The sequence below is a fragment of the Pomacea canaliculata genome, linkage group LG12, assembly GCF_003073045.1.
Source record: "Pomacea canaliculata isolate SZHN2017 linkage group LG12, ASM307304v1, whole genome shotgun sequence".
NCBI classification, from domain to species: domain Eukaryota; kingdom Metazoa; phylum Mollusca; class Gastropoda; order Architaenioglossa; family Ampullariidae; genus Pomacea; species Pomacea canaliculata.
The window spans coordinates 13,469,503-13,487,003 of record NC_037601.1 but is presented as its reverse complement, the minus strand read 5'-3'; the positions used below and the strand labels follow the sequence as shown (position 1 = coordinate 13,487,003).

At 41.8% G+C, this 17,501-nt stretch overlaps 1 protein-coding gene across 1 annotated transcript in view; it reads right to left on the bottom strand.

Annotated features, from left to right (window-relative positions):
• The window catches only part of LOC112577104 (protocadherin gamma-C5-like), a 47,752-nt gene that overhangs the window by 6,876 nt on the left and 23,375 nt on the right, over nucleotides 1-17,501 (bottom strand). Inside the window, 2 exon segments of the mRNA XM_025260053.1 lie at nucleotides 324-465; nucleotides 3,963-4,139. Of these exon segments, the coding sequence (XP_025115838.1) occupies nucleotides 324-465; nucleotides 3,963-4,139 (319 nt within the window).

Genomic DNA, 17,501 nt, shown 5'->3' with positions numbered 1-17,501 from the left:
AAATTAACTTTTATTGGGTCTTATGTCATCCCACTTCTTACTGTTCTTGAAATTTTACGAATAATGTAGATGGTGTATGGGCTTATAGGCGAACAGAGACAATAGAAGACATTCAGACAAGTCATATTAGGAACTGATGAATCAATAAACTTTTGTATTTATTAATGTCGTTCGTAAAAGTTAGTGTGAAACATGGATTTAAGCAAGCAGTAAAATTTAATATTACAAGTGGACCAGTCTGTACACCACGACGACTACCCTCCTTCTCCTAATTATCATCATCAACATCATCACAAGCATTAGGAATATCATCAAATGCTCACCAGTTTCAGACCGGACAGACTCTACTGTCTGACTATCATCTTCACTTCCACCTCGTCCGCTGTCGGTTCCATTTGTCTCTCTGGAGGAACTGCTCAGCATTTCGTCCATGGCAGGCTTGTCCAAATGATTAGCCTTTAGACCCTGAAACAACAAGCAACACTAATAACATTACCAAAATTTCACACTTCCATTACTTTTTTTTCCAGTGAACGATTTCTTTTGGGGGCAGACAGTACAACTACCAGCGCGAGCTGCAGATGGCTCCATAGGGGAACCTCACCGAGGATTACATATTCCTACAGAGCTTCTAAACTGTTAAACCCCTTTCCTCTCCATCTTCAAATGGACGCAGTGAGAAGATGTCATTGCTCCCATTTGAAAGAAACACAACAAACAAATATTTTTGAAAAAAAATCCAGAAACACATCTTCAAAGGATTCTGGCTTTTCCTTGACTGTTCTTCAGTTGTTGTATAAACAACAAAATGTTTCCAAAGAAAATAGTCTAAATCTTCAAGGACTTTACATCAATGCAATCTTTGAAGACTTTATCTACAATATGAATCATTAATGCTTAGCAAGACAGATCATATATGGCTGAAATATAAAAAAATATTTGTATGGGATAATATACAGTCGGAAGAGCAGAACCACGGATATAATTATTGTTTCTATATCATATCATACAATACTATGCGCCGTGTTTTTAGTTTATAAGGTCTTCCCTCATCCCCTAGGCGATTGTATTTGATTAAAAAGTGTGTGCATGCTTTTTTCTATGAACATTTGTATTCTTAAATGCGTATGTGTATGCACGTGTGTTTTACTAGTTCTCGCAAACCATACTCTCGCATCTCGACTCTCCTTTCTTCTCTTCCTGCTTTCTTTACACTCTGTCCTGGAAACTTCCTGCGCCTTGAAAACTTTTTGACCTTCTAAACCATAGTCCTTACAAAATAAAGTTCTTACTCCATCTCAGTCACGGCCTAAGGGCATGTAAGCTTAAAGAGTCACTAAGGAGGACAAATGCATCTCCATAGCAACAGTAACTTCTCGAGACGACGCTGGAGAATGAAGATGCTGCAGGGGGAAGTCGGGGTTGTCACAGCATGAAAAGCCCAGAATTGGGCCGTGACCTCACCTCGCCAATAAACCCAGAAACACGCAAAGTATCTTTGTTTAAGGCCCTGACTAGTGCACGAGAATTCTGTCTGAAGAAGGGGAAAGCAAAGAAGGAGAGTATAAAAAAGGAAAGAATAAGCAGACACGCGAAAATCTCGTTAGGATAAAAGGAAACATTTGTTAAACACTTGCTTTTCTTTTCTTAATTTACAAATTTATTCACGTTTTGTCTTCCTTTATTACCACCTAAATTTAAATGGTGATTCTGTGACAGCAACAGTCTTCGTGGTATTAGCGTGGAACAATGATTGCAAAATTCAAAATGACGAACGAACAGGACCACCTCGTTCCCAGAACTCTTACAATTTACCACAATGACGCCTTTGGATGAGAACTGGTACAACATTACAAATTTTTAAAATAATTATGTACTACGATGTCAAACAGCGAATTTGTTTCTCCACTATGGATGAACTAAACTCAGCTCGACTTTAATATACTGCATTACAGTGTCCATAGTTTTGTAACATTGACAACAATAGGTTTCGATGATTTAGAGAGGAAAACATTAGAATGTTAAAGATCGGAATAAACGTGGAATGGATTGCATTACACGAACCTTTACACGAGCCGAAGTCGTGAAGTCTGAGTAAAAATTCTGAAACAGCCAAAACATTCGCGGATTATTGGCGGCAACATTAAAGAGAACTGGAGATAAACAAGCATTGATGCCGCACAAAAAAGAAGAAAACGGCATCAGGAATTTGCGACATAAAATAAACCGTTGGCAAAGTCGTGACTTTGGTGCTGATGACGTCACGAGTTGGCAAAGTCGTGAAATGTCTGATGATGACGAATTGGCAACACCATGAATTTACACGGATCATGTACGGAATACTTGGCGAATGTCTGCTGATGCTACCTTAGCAGCCATTTCGAAAGAATAACGAAGATTATTTACCTGCGGCTAGAGAATGTAGCACAGGATGAAGAAGAATAAAATGTAGCCAAGCCGGTCTGTGCATAGACTCTATTCAAATAATATCATGATTCAGAACAGCGACATAAAAATCCTTCATAAATGTGATCAAAGACCAGTATTCCTACAAAAATCATTCCTCCCACAAAAATCATCCTAAAAAATTAAGGAAAAAAAGCTACAACCAAACACAACCATCTATAAATAGCTCTACCATCACTAAATCATATTCATAATTGTTCACAAAAAGAAATGAAAGGCTGATGCTCGTCAAAGATATGCCTAACGATCGTCTTCATATGTGCCAGATATAAATCTGAGAGCGAATTCCCCCCTCCATCCTCACAACCCCCACTTCTTCTCACTTGGAGATGATTCAGACCCGGGCATTTTCTATGGAGGCTCTCGGAAAAGGGAAGTAATTATTTTTTCCCATTAGCACTTGGGCGTCGAGCTTGGAAGCGCGTAATGCTCAGTGGGCATCAAGGGCAGGGGAGAGAAAGATGGACATTACCACGGCCTGCCGCTGTCTTAATCGGCAAGAGATGTCGTGAAGGGGAGAAAAGCGATTCAAGAAAAGGTGTGGAGGAGGCGGAATGAAGAAAAAAGGGAGGAAGGGAGAGAAAAATTGAATCAGTCTGGATCACTTCCGTGTGTGTGTGTGGTGCTTGTAAGCTTGTATGTATGTGAAGAGATAAAAAGAATGTTCGTATTGGCAAAGAAATTGTTCACAATGCCTGATAGGATCATTATTTTACATCCCAAACGCAGGTTGGTGAACAGTTGACGACCAGCCATAATTTTTTGTTCATAATAAAAACGGTACGAAATTCGAAATTTTGGTCAGGAGATTACTTCCGAGCAAGAATTATTTCCCTTTGACCATCGATATGTGGATTTGGAATGGCTAGACGCGTTCCTGCTCCCATTCCACAATCACTGTGGCGGGGTGATCGAGACTTCAGCTTCGTGCTAAGAGCTTGACAAGAAAACAGTTTTAGAAGCCAATTGCATGATGGGATCGGGATACTAGGCATTCACATCTGTATTATCTGTGATCATTACTGGCATTATCTGCTGGAATGGATGTTCCTGGTATCAAGCATTTACAGTCATCATGTGTGTAAAGGATATTTTGAATACTACGCTAGATACATTATCTCCTAAGTGACAAATATTTAAATAATATTTAGCCGTTATCTGGGAATGATTTCAAGTCATATTTTTATATTATGTTTGCTTTATATTTCCACCGTTAATAGCTTTAGTGCAACATACATTTAAGTATCAAACGACAGTATGTAGATGTGAGTCCCTAATTGAGAGTTCTAGCTCGAATGAGTTAAAGAGACTATGTTCACTGCATGTGATTATGACTATGAACACGATTGTCTCCCCTAAGTCCCGCACATCAGCATTTCCCGTTATTTCCCACACCACTAGATGGCAGAACTCTCACACAACTTCGACCATCTAATCCTGACAGAAGAAAGACAAAGAGCCTGCCAGACTGACATCTTGCCCACACCAGTCCTCACCGGATCCGGAAGCTTGTCTTCGACGGACAGGGCGCGCTGGAGCAGAGTCTGCTGCACCTTCAAGGCCGCTAACCGTGTCTGGCTCGTGACGTCATTGCCGCTGCTGGAGCCACTGACGTCCGATGACGCGGAACTGCGCGTGTCCTTAAGTAGAGGCTGGCGGCTGGGGCTCAGAGACTGGAACAGAACCATTGTCCTCAGAAAACTGGAACCCGCCGCTAGTCGACAAAGGTTGGACGCTCATCTTCTGCGTCCATGTTTTCTACGCGCAGCTTCTAATTGTGGTTGAGAAGCTTTGGTCTTGGTGTTAAAAGGAATGAGGAGATAAAAGGACTGGGAAAGGGAGTGAGTGACAGAAAGAGAGAAAGAAAAAAAGGGCTGTAGTGACCCTAAAGCACTCTTTCATCGAAAGAAACAGGAGAAGCACAATGAGCAGAGAAAGAGTGGAGTAGTAAATATGGCGATGTAAGATGAGTGGTAGTGGTGTTAAGCTATTGAAAATACTGGCAAAGAAAAAAAATAAGTAAATGTAAAGAAAAAGGCGGAACCCTGCCTCCTGTGTACTTGAAGGTTTCATTGTGAAGAATTACTGGTTTATGGTCCCTGTCCTTCATGGACCAACATTTTCTTTCGTCTCGCATTGTGATCTTTCCTTTTGTTTAATCCGGTTCTACTCTGTTTTCGTATTTATTTCTCTGTGTAAAGGTTAACCGGCAGCTGTACATTATCTTTCCGTTAAAAGAGCTTTTACTATATCTGTGTCCTTGACGCCGGTGGCAAAGAAGTTGGAGAGGCAAGACCTATCGTCTCCTGCACTTAAGCAGTCTAGCTCTGCTATTGATTCTTCCACCAGACGGCGCTGTCTCTCGACAAGAGGATGCAAGTTTCTCTATGAACAAAGTTCTCGCAAATCGTAAAGCCAAGAGATGCTTACAGTCTTGTCTGTCTGCGGATTTCCTCCATGCGCACATGAGTCGCGAAAGACGAAAGAACAATAAAATAATAAGAAAAACGCCAAAATGAAAAGTAAGACGATCTAATGTTTTAACACAACTGTGTCAACGAGCAAACAGACAAAAAAAATGTAAACAAGAAACAGCGAGTGGGCAATGGCAGCCAGTTGCCGTCTCACACTGAATAAATAAGAAAGGATGGAATAGCTAATGGAATAGATGAATATATTTAAAAACAAAGACAGCCAGGAATGTGATATACTCTTACAGAATGTGATATGGGATAGGTAACGAAAGCCAGTGTCAGTAAAAACAGATGGTTGATTTCCTCGTATTTTAAGCTTGTTTATGTTCAGTTGTATTTTGCAAACTAAAGAATTGCATGTAACCAGAACCTATTCAATCGAGCCACCTAAATATTCATTTTTTTCTTATTCACTCCTAAGTGCCTTATCTTGTAACTAACACTTGCTCTGGTCTCTTCCTTTCGTAGCTAAGCATACTTGAACAAACTGCTAGCTGGGATTCATAAAGTTGGCCATTTGTCATTTGTCATCAATGGCAAGCTGTCGGACAACGATTATCTGATGTTTAATACTACGTTGTGTCAACTTTCAACTGTCAATGCTGACAAACGGACTAAAAATATAGATATCGTCCTTCCTACACACACATTTATTTCAAAACGATTGTGAAACCTATATCAACGACAAAATATTTAATTATGTGTCATCTATATTGAATCTGCTGGCAACAGGGAGATTCGTATCTAGAGAACTAGCCAATCAGACCAGACAGACTTGCAGAGAGGCGGCGAGGTTCCTTGAGGACAAGGGGCCTTAGAAGTGTGACACAGCAGGGATTTCAGATGCTCGATGAAAACAGAAAAGGAGTTGGGTTGGGGCTAGGAGGGACGAATCTTTGAAACTAGAGACGTCATCGCAAAAGAGGATGTAGGAGAGTGGGGGTTAAAGGAAGGGGAAAGTCTTTTAGAAAAAAAAAGTCTTCAGGGTTGGCACAACAATCGACACGGCACCTGAAGGCCCAGCCCTGATCCACTTTTTCCCCTCGCGAGTCCGGGACTAATCCAGTGAGTCCCCAGCCAGCTTCCAGCTCAAACAGATGCGCCGCGTCCCGCCACGGGACGTCACTCGCAGAAGAACAGAGACAACTCTTAATTCATTTAGGCGGATAAGCACCGCCTCGCTCCCCGCTTTACACGACGCGAGCGTTCGAGCGTAAAAGTGGAAGGGTTAAAGCAGGGCAAGCTTCGATCCGGTGGAAAAGTGGAGGATGGAGGTCCTGAAAGAAAAGGTTAAGTGCTTGAAAAGATTATCCACTCTTTGAAAAAAAAAATTCATCGATTGTTTGAGACACTGGCCGGTGCAAACTGTGTTTATCCTTCAGAAGATCATGTTCATTCAACTGTTGTAAAATGGCAAAAGAGTGTGAAGTCTGCTATTGATGATATTGCCTATAATAAATTTCTACAGGCTTTTGTCCTGATACACCTGCCTACAGGTCACAGGACATCAAAGTGATACCAAATGACAATGTTCTTGTTGAATTGGCTGCCCGCGGCAGGGACGATGGTCTGCACTGATGTGATCTCTTTGTATGGTGGAGTGCAAAGAAAGCAAACACAGGCAGCCTCTCTTCCCTTAGGGCTTTGGACATTTAATCCAACTCACTCATCTCTCCCACACACACACAGATAAATGAGGCAAGGACAGAGAGAAATAGGAAAAGCGCGTGATAGGATAGTGTTCCTCTTTGCAACAACCCTCCTACAAATAATCGAAAGAAATGCATTTAACAACAAGGCTACTGAAGTTACAAAGGATATAAATAAGAAGAGATGGTATTGTGAAGGAAAGAGAGAGAGAGAGAGAGCGCGTTCTCGTTCTTGGCAAAGCAAAGGTGGATAATCAAAGTGGCGATGTAGGTGTGATATAGGCAGGTAGTAACCCCGCACACTCCACCCCTCCACAAACCCCACAAACAAACATGAAGAGAACAGGATAAATCGAATAAAGCAATCTATGAACGGTTCATGTGATGTAGAGCCACTGAACAGATGTACATGCACATAAATGATAGAGTTTCACATTGTGATCCTGACACCACACAGGACATCGAGACGGAAAAGTTGTAGTGCAGGTGCGACGAGCAGAGTGGTCCGCAGGGATAAGAAGACGAACAAGAATAATGATGAATTAAAATCTTTAAAAAAACGATTCTTCATCTTTCTCCAAAAAATTACTCCTTTTATACTTTTTATGCGGAGAAAGCAGAAGGAGTTTTAACGATTTTATCGTCTTCTGCCGTTGAGATGTCAATATTCCACTTTCACGTTATGTCTACGGCGCTAAGGTTAACACACCACTCTAACATCACATCTGCCACATTCATGTCACACCTACAACTCTAATATTACACTTATAATATCTCACGTTCGCACTAATGTCATATCTACTAATGCTACACCTAACATTCCACAATTACCAAACAACTCTAATTTGTTTATACTTACATCGCCAAGCTTACACTTGCTACTCCAACAGGACATCAGTAACTAACATGTCACCCTTTTAATCAACGGTATACATAATTCTAAGATTACTCTAGAAGTTATCCTTACATTTACCATTTAGTTCAACATTGCAACTCACGCTTCACTCTAACGTTCTCTAACGTTACGTCTACGTGGTGTGCTGTCTACAACTCTACGTCTCACCTCCCGCTCTAGCACTGAAGCCGTAATTCCCGCAGACAGAGAGCTGGTCCCATCACTGTCTATCACTGCATCACGATAATTAGTTAATGGATTTCAAACCGCGCGGCTCGCTTGTTCACAGATCTCATCTCTGACTAACAGCCCGGGGCGCAAACAGTCCGCCATGAAACGGGAACGTTACGTGTACGTTCGCGGTGGCTCAGCCGGAAGCTTCTCTCCATCTTCCATTAGCAGAGCGGTCCTCGGTGAGTCCTCGGGCATGAGTCAAGTCTGGGCCATGATAAGACGAAATTAACTCGATGGATCTGTAGCAGAGCACGAGACCCTCCCTTCTTCTTTCTTTCACTCTCTCCCCTTTCCATGCTTTAGTCTTTTAACGTAACCGCGGTGTTTAGAAAGCCTGCATTCACCAACAGCCGAGATTCCTCCCCCCACCAACCAACCTCCTCCTCAACCCCAGCCTCTCTTACTGCTCATGCACACAAAATCGCCTAGATTCAGTCGAGGAAAAAAGGGACGAAATTTATCGCAGAAATGTACCCTCTGGCCCCACCGAAACTTTTCAGAATCGTCAGACGATCGGCAGCGGGCGAACATTTCATTTCGCCTTATAACTCGTTACCTCCCGCAATTATTTTTAAGGACCGCGTGTTCCCTCGTCTTGCGCCCTCGTCTATTCAAGCGCAGACCCCTGACTCCAGGAGTGCCTGATGGTCAAATCCGTTTTCCACTCACTCTTGCTAATTTGAATTTCAAGCGGCATAAAATCAGTACGATATGTGACGTCTTGAGGGTCCGCGCATGCTGATAAGGGGAGATTACCAACCGGGATGTGGTCCAGCGGAATAGTCTCCCCATGTTTATGGGGACATGGCGAGATGTTGGTTCCCGCTGTTTCTTGCGAAAACAAGCGCGCATGCGCAGCTGTTATCGCGAGCTGAAGGGGAGACGAGGGGGAAAAAAAAGTTCGTCTAAATTGCAATGTAAATTCTTCTCTCCTTCTTGCTGTCCGTGCTTCTTCAGCTCTCACCACGACTTGCGGTTCTGTGTACGGACACAAAAGCATGGGAGCAAAATTCACTCTAGCTCATGCGCCCGCACGCATGCGTATACAATACTTAGCTTCCCTTTCCCCTCTTACTCTGTTTCTCTTTCTTTTTCCCTCTCTATCAGTGTGGGAGCTCGACTGTCCAAGTTCGGATTCTGATCTGCTCGCGCTCTTTATTCTCTGCACGTGGAAGCTATAGGTGCGGCTACTTGATAGCTGAACGTAAAACACTTCTTTCTTCCCTCTTTCATTCTCTTTTGCAGTATACGAACACATGTAAAATCATAAGCAAATATAGATATACAACAGAAAGGAATTACTTCCCAACAAGAAAATCCTTTTTCACAAAAAAAAACAAAAAAAAAAAAACAAAAACCAAAACAAAAACGTTAAGATTTCGTTCTACAGGAATGTATTAGTTTGAATCTTTTTACATCTTTTATGTCTTCCTGTCTTTTTGGGGTGGGTGGGTAACATAACTTCTGGTTTATTACAATAACGCTAATAAAAATCAGTAAAGAAAAACAAGCTACATTTCATTTTGATTCGAGGCCCGGATAACGGATAGAGGACCGACCTGTCCTGGTCATCAAAGAGCGGAAAGCAAAACATCGATTGAAACTTAAAAAAATATACGCCTGTGGAGCGGGACAGTCAAAAGGAAGGTTAAAAACATCCCCAGGAGGGGGGGATCATCGTTTTACGCCTAGCAGAGTCGAGGAATCATCGTCTTTCAAGCCCCTTTCATGGCGATCAGCCCCCCGAGGTTGCACAAACATAAAAGCCGTTAGGAAGTATTCGCTAAAACAACCGTAACGGCTTTTGATTCAAAGCACACGGCAGAGCTCTAACGAGACTAAACCTGTTTTCTACATGTCGAGCGCAAGTCTGTTAAATTACTGCGGGCCTGCAGCTTCCTTGTGGAACGCATTCCAGCATCTCTGTACGACTCACAGCTCCACATCACAGGCTCCAACAGGAAGGAGTGGGAAGAACATAAATTTTAAACTGGAGGTTTTACGCCGCTGTTGATTCTTTTTGTTGTTGTTGTGAGATTGCTTGCATGGATATGATTCAAAGAACACACTCACCAACAGACACATGAAAGAAGATACAGTGATGCAGACACGGCATCTTTGAAGAATCCGACCAACAATAAAACCGAGGACAATACAGTAGTGAGGAAATGAAAGATGGATCAGAAGACAAGCAAAAAAAGTGCATGCTGGGATTGGAAGTTGGTCCAGGTGCAATGACTCCCATTGAGTGCAGAAGGTTCTGTCTTCACCTCGTGCGAGGCCCGGAGTTGGCGCGCCTGATAATGTCAGAAATTCCACTTGCAGCATTGTTGTCGTTTTGACTTGTCTGGCCAAATGGCTGTAAACATGTGGAGCTGTCAGGCTGTCCACCATCCCAGCCAGTGCAGACAGCCATCGCGATTTCAACATCCCGTTTAACACCACAAACACGTCGACTGGCTGTTGATGTTGTTTATGTAAACCAGCGTCAGCACGTCGTTTCACGCTGCTTGAGGTGTTTTTTGGTTCCTGTGGGATGCTCATCAGCAAGGTCTTTTTAAGAAAAGAAAACACGTTTTAGCGGTTCAGTGGAAACATTTATTTCCTACATCCAACACATGGCTGGGTGGATGCCGCCATTCCAGCTTCCATAATGCAACTATTGGCCCTATACCAGTCTTTATTGCCATCAAGATTTTTACTTTACCCCGACCTAGCCTTGAATGGTTATGTAAGTATTTTCAAGGCATGGCAAAAGAAACTGGGAGTTTGAGAAAGAAGATGGAAGAAGAATTTTAAAAAAATAGCCATGTCTAACAATGGCCTCAAAAGTTTGGGGAACTACCTGCCATGCACATTAAACCACATGGACAAGTCCATCCAGCAAAGAGCGCAAATATTCACAGTTTAATTTTTTCGAGCATTACCGAGGGTTACATTTGGTTTAAACTGATGACTTCCGATTTCACAAAGCCTTGATGTTTACCTGACACTGTTGTAAGCGTCAGTAGCAAAAACGCCACGTGGAGTAGTTCCAAAAGTTGGAAAACACCGGTAGGGGCGTTCCAGCCGCTTGGCATCAAGACCAATATCACTTTTGATTGCCTCCAGCTCCAGGGCTGATAAATTCCAATTGGTTTTTATCTCTAAATCATCTCGCTCGCAAAGTATTTACCGCCACTGGTAATAAAATGATAAAGGGTGACGAAAGGCTAAAGTAAGAAAAAAAAAAACCTACACAAACACAAACTTAGACCGAGGTCTATTAATAGAAGCTGATCAACATTGATAAGTTTAAATCTTTCAAAATTGTTTTCTACAAGTAAAAGGAGATCAAGGTCAACTCGTTTTCGCGCCGGTGGCAGTGAAGGAGGTCTTGCAGCTGTGTACATCCATTACGCAGGATGCAAAACACCCGGATGTCTATTACAAAGTACACACAGCGTTACCAAGCAACTGTACTGCCTTCTCCTCCTGGACAGAAACTCAGAGCTAACGGTAACGGTATATTTTTTTTCATCAAACAATATTTATGTACACTTGATTGCTGCATTCCTGATTTTAAAATAAACTGTAAGTGCGAAACATCAGATCGTTTGTCCACCTTTACAACCGAAATTATTATTTAACTCAAAAAGTCCTTCCCTGGCTGAAAGCTCGGCTCATTGTCCACTTGAAGCGATTAATTCCAGACAAGTGTTTATTTAAACAATAACCCCGACCCTTCATTCATTTTAAATAATTTTTTTACATTTTTTTTAGGTTCGAGATAAACAATTTCAGGAGTAGAAATAGCTCATCTGTGCCAACATTTTTTAAAGCACAATGGCACAAGTGTGGCAGTTCGAAGGTGTTTTTATGTCAGGCAAAGAGTGCACAAAATCTTGATGTTTATACAGATGCACTTACAGATTACAACTGTTCAGGGTGAACTCCAGTCCATGGCATCCACGCTGGCAACAACTAGGATTTCTGACTCTTGCCAAAGAGCATATAAACTTGTGTTTAGACACCCCTAAGTCTAGGGACAACATTGAACTAACACCTTAGCGGCTTTATGAATCATTTCCTCCCCACTCTTCTTATTTCCTTCTTTCTCTCTCTCCCTCTCCTATGGCTTTGCGTTTTTCACAGTAACTAGATGAGACAAAAAATGGTTTGCCCGCAAAACTGTCTAGACGATGGCTGGCAAGCTTGCTCATTGTAGGCATTGGCTGTCTCAACGAGAAAACCTTCTGGCATCCCTAGCAAAACACAGGCACCAGATCTGTCAGTGAGCTCCATGGCTTTCATGATGAATGAGCCGAGACGACTGTAACGAGGCTTAAAAGGAACAAGCATGACAGGAATCTTGGTTTGTAAGGAAATAAAGAAAAGAAAAAGAAGAAGAAATGTCGTCTGAATGAGATACACATCTTTCACAATTCAAAGCCTGTAGAAATAAAGAAAAAAATTATGGCTTAGATCAGCTTTACCAAAATCGAAAGGCTGAGAGAAAGTAAGATAGTAGGAAAGAAAGATAGATCGTTTGCCTGAGATCCACATTTTTTTTAAAACTTAAAGGCTTTTAATAGTTCTCAGGTGCCAACTATCAGGAAGATTACACACAATAGTAACTTTTCTTTTTGTACATTATCATCCTTTGTTCTACTGAAGGCGAGATTTGCTTTTCTTCAAAGACACTCCGGTATTGTCCACACCGACATTCGTAGGAGGCACTGGAATCTCTTATTACAGTCATCATCGCAGAAAGCGAAAATAAATGATAAAGATGCTGAATATAATTTAGACAGAACCATCTTCCGAAGTCTCTAATGACAAAAGCAAATAAAAAAAGGATCTAGAGACAACGAGAAGGAAGAGTAATGTGAGAAACACCCTAAGAGGCTAGGGTTAAAAAAAAGGACATAGCCCATAAATCATTGCGAATGATGAAGCTAAATTACACTCCGAAAGCAGAGATAACAAAGAAAATGCCCTCTTCAAGCGACGAATAAACAAACAAATAGATATATAATTAAATAAATAAGTAAATCATGAAGGGAAAGGTAGCCATCAATCAGATTAGGCTGTCGACATTGGAGTCGGTAGCACGCCCTCGCCGAGTCTCAGGTGTCGAGGACGTCGTTAAGTGAGAGATTTTGCGGTGTACATCAGTCGCCTAGTCACATCCCGTCTTTTTTTTTTTTTTTTTTTTTTTTGGCATCATGGTTCGTGAGAAAGTCTCTTGAAGGATATATCGTGCAAACCGTCAGGTTAGTACCCCTTCTCTTCCATTTTGGATCTGTCCACTGGCTTTTCCGAGTACGTTAACAATTTGTTGGTTTTTGAGAATTAGTGCGTGGGTGTAACACGTTCACAACACTGCTTTTACATTTTATTTTCATGTGCTTCAAGGTGAAGCAAGCAACAGCTCCAGGATCATTCTAAAACAATAATTCATTGCAGATAAAAATGTGTTTATCAAAACTGACAGACCACACAGGCACGGCAGAGAATGAATAGTCCTTCTAATCTTTTTCTCTACGGTCTCATTTTAAATTCTTTTCTTTTATAAATCGAGTAGTAAATAAAAATAAAAATATAAAGACAACAACAGACAGACACGCATGCGAAACAGACAGGAAGGAACTGACAGACATCGGTTATTTGATGAGCGCCTGAGAAAGACAACTAAAGGTTGCACTGATTTATGTACATTCGATTTCTCTCTATCCTCGCTTTTGCCTGACACTCGAAGACCAACCTCCCTCTCAATTAAGTACTATTATCAAATTTGTCCTCAGACTTGGGACTGTACGCGGCGATACCACTCGGTGGACGGGCGAGTTGATCAATAGCAGGGAACCCGGCCACAAGACCGGCATAACAATGCACTGAAGATCCTCAAGTACCTGCGAGAGCCCAGCCACCATCTGGAACTGCCCAATTAGTTCAAAGAAAGAGCTTCATGGCAGAGGTTCGAGAACCTTCGACTGTCATTTCCTGCTCATAGATGCGTTCGGCTGGTGAGAGGTTTTGAGATGTGAATATACTTCCACAATGAATATAATCTTCCCTAGTTTTATTCTTCATTTCGTCCACGATATTGAGGTTTGATGAGATTCTTATCAACGTGTCTAGAATGGTTTAGCAAAAATGATCCCTTAGGTAAAGCAGGACTGACACGAGTCATCTATGCTGTCGTCAGCAGGCACTGTATCATCCAAAATAGACTGAGGATCATCCTCTACTTCTGGAAGACCTGATTTCTGTATACTTGCAAAATCAACCAGGATTGGTCATTTTCAATAATACTTCAATAAACTCGTCCAGCCTGGAGTTCATCTGATTGTCAACATCCCGGTACAGGTCTCAAACCCAGGGTTATCTGCTTGTTCCTGTAGTTATGCATGTCTGCAGTGTTGTTCCACTCCACACATGTTCTGTATGCACTTACTGGACTACTGGATGGTTTACTGGCAAATCATCAACAACGTCTACAGCAATGCCAACCTCGTCGAGGGCTATAAAACACTGTGCTAGGATTCATCCAACAATCACACAGACACGCGCGCACACGCACACCCCCCACACAACACTCTGTACTTGTCGCTTCACCATCCTATCCTTCCTCGTTCCATCTTGTCCCAGACACGGAAGGCTTTGATAGTTCTTCACAGGACCTTTGAACCGTCACGAAACCTACTACACGGTTAATACAGCCAGCTCCGCCTTACTAATTTCCCCCCGGTTGGCCCGCGTCTTCTGAATCGCACATTAGCATTCCGTATAGTCAGGGCGGTCTGGTCCGGATTTTGTCATCGCCTCAGACATCAGCATCGTCCGACGCTTGGCTTCACCAGCAGGCAGACAGTTTACGTGCCCAGGAGATTCCGCTTCGCTGGCCTTCTTATTAAAACAGTACTTTATGGGTATGAGCATCGGGAGGGAGATTAGCGGAGGTTCTAACCCTTTAGCTGGCAACTTAAATAAGGGCGTAGTGAGCATCCATTCTTGGCCGCAGGCAACCCTGAAGTCAGGACCTACTAGTAAGTTCTCGGCTAGACAGTCATTTTTATGTCATGCAAGTGTGTATGGCTTAATAATAATAATAAGTGAGGGCATATTTACTTTTGATTGATGAATGGTCTCGACACAATTAACAGATATGCTTTATCTTTTTTTGTACATACAGACTAACAAAGACATAGCAGGATAATCCAATACATGCGACCGTGCGTCTAAAATAAAAAAATAATAAAGAGGATTAATCGCTGAAGGCTGCGAAGTTAGTGATCCCATATGAAGGAAGCTTCCGTGGAATTTTCTATCAAACTGGGAGTTGGTGTAAATTGTTTATCTCGGCGGTTGCCGAGGGCTAATGTTATGGAATGAACGACGATTGGCAGTCGTTCAGTTGTACATTCCATTGAATATGTGTATTTGTGCAGACATTTGTTTATTTGCATGCATGGCTTTTTATGCAAGCATGTCCTGAAAAGACCTAAGGACATGCTTTGAGTTACAATGTAATGTTCAGACATCTCGACCAATAAAGCCCTTGGTTAACAAGTATCCTTAGAAACGTAGGCCAAACGGTCAAACTGGTTACTACTGCACCTGCACCATCTTTACAATCCATCTCATATGGCTTACTGGCGTCATTCTGACAAGGAAACAGAAAATTAAATACTAACTCAAAAACAAATTTCGCAGGACTAAAGAAAGACGTTGTCCAGGAACTCCTCTTCACCACGAAAGAAGCAGATGACGACTACGACGAAGAAAAATCAATTTCGTTTCTGAGATCGACAGTGGTGGAAGCGAAAGTGCAAGATTTGAAAGCTGTCTAATGAAGGCATGGGTGTACTGTAACCTTTCCAAAAGGAAAGCCTCCAAGTTTGGCATCTGCTTCTGTTGACGCAAAGGATGGCGGCGTTTCCAAATGGCTGTTCGCGTCTTCAAATGGCGCCAGATTTCTCCAACCGGAAGCACATTGCGTTCCGTTTGCAGACGTCTGGGCTGTCTGAGGATTGTCAGCTACAGTGCGGTGCAAATATTTGTCTTTGCCTAGAGACTGATGGAGGAGATTTTCGTATGGTTTGAGTCAGTCAAATTAGGAATATCGACCCCTCGGTCCTGCGGCGTCCTCGATGTGGCGAAACTCATTAAGTATTGCAGATTCCCCGGTGAATGAAAGAGTCAAGCAGGATTGGGAGGGTACGCTTTAACGTCTTCTTTGAGTATTATTTTCCTAGTGATTCTGTTAATATGTTCGCCGTCTAAAGCCACTCTCAGTCCCTGTATTTCCTAAACGATCCGTAGTAAAGTCCCCGTCCTCGCTGATGGTTCACCGCTGTGTGATAGGCTACGCTGCAACTACACCATCACCATCATATCATCATCACTGAGTGCAATGAACTCGCCTCCAACTGGAAAATTATTGTTGTCATCATTTAAAATGCTATCAAATGCAATAAAATATCAATTCGACACCTTAGTAATTTCCGTCGTCACTCATAAAATTATCAACATCGACGTGTCTAGGAAGGAAAGAGCATTACAAGTAAATCTAATGTGAGCTTCTCTCTATCTCTCTTTCTCCTTCAAACTCATTCTATGAAAGGTTATAATCATTTTATATCTGAATCCTGTATGGTTAGAATAAGAGTTGTCATCATTGAGGAAACTGAGAAGCTTACTCACTATTAAACGAGCTTGTCCAATACAGTCTTTTTAAGCTCTTCAATGCTCAGGAAAATCACAGAAAGACAGATGTCATAAATACTTTTACATTGTCAAAGGAAGTTCAATGGTACATTTAGGGCTATATGTCAATAAGGCATATCTGTGTACATTTGTCACGATTTTGAACTCTTTCTAAGAAATGGTAATGTTTGTGAGCATGTATCTCGAGAACAAAAGTATGTTTTCACCTTTATTTTGGGGAATAGTATCTTTGTACTTACCTCGATCCTTGTCATTAAAAATTGCACGCACTAGACATTTAATAAAGCACAGCACTACTGTTAGGGAGTCACATGACCCAAAGCTACGTCACACACACGAGCCATAACCGAAAACGAGACAAAGGACATGTCAGTCATTGTAGTAAGAATGAAGAAAGTTACACAAATTTCAGAAGTAATGAAACTTAGAAAAAGACATAAGATGCGAAAGCAACATTTCTGGCAGTCCCTTGGTTTACAAAAGAAAATCAGCAAGGAAATAGCCACTCATAAAACCCTAAAATGGGTTCTTTTTTCAATTTTACAGTTAAATTATCGTAAGACGTGAAAGGTATTGTGTGACCATTTCTTTAGGACCACAGACTGACAACGGTTTTATTTTTAAATTAACCCTCTGTCTGAGGTCTAAGAACTGTTCCAATCTTCGTTCGCTCGACGCGTCTATTTGTTTCTCGGGCTTCTTTCGGCTGAGAGCTCATGAAAAGCTTCAAGCCACAAAAAGAATCTTGTGACCGCCTCTTCCCTCCAAGAACTGCCTATATAAAAGTGTAATATTCGCACTGTGTCTGGCAGAAAGAAAGGAAGAAGAAAAAGAAGAAAAAGATCAATGTTGATACTGCACTGGAGGTAATGACTGACCACTTAGTCTCGGCCAAAGCGATGTCTCGTCCAGCGACTGTTGGAAATCTCAGAAGTAAGGAGCATTTTCCCAGATTGACGCGTGCCCCAAAATGTTTCCTTTTATGAAAATAGCGGCTTCAATTTTGCTTGCTTCAGAAAATACTAAGATCTAAGGCAAACAACACTTGTTTGAACACGATGCTATCCGAGA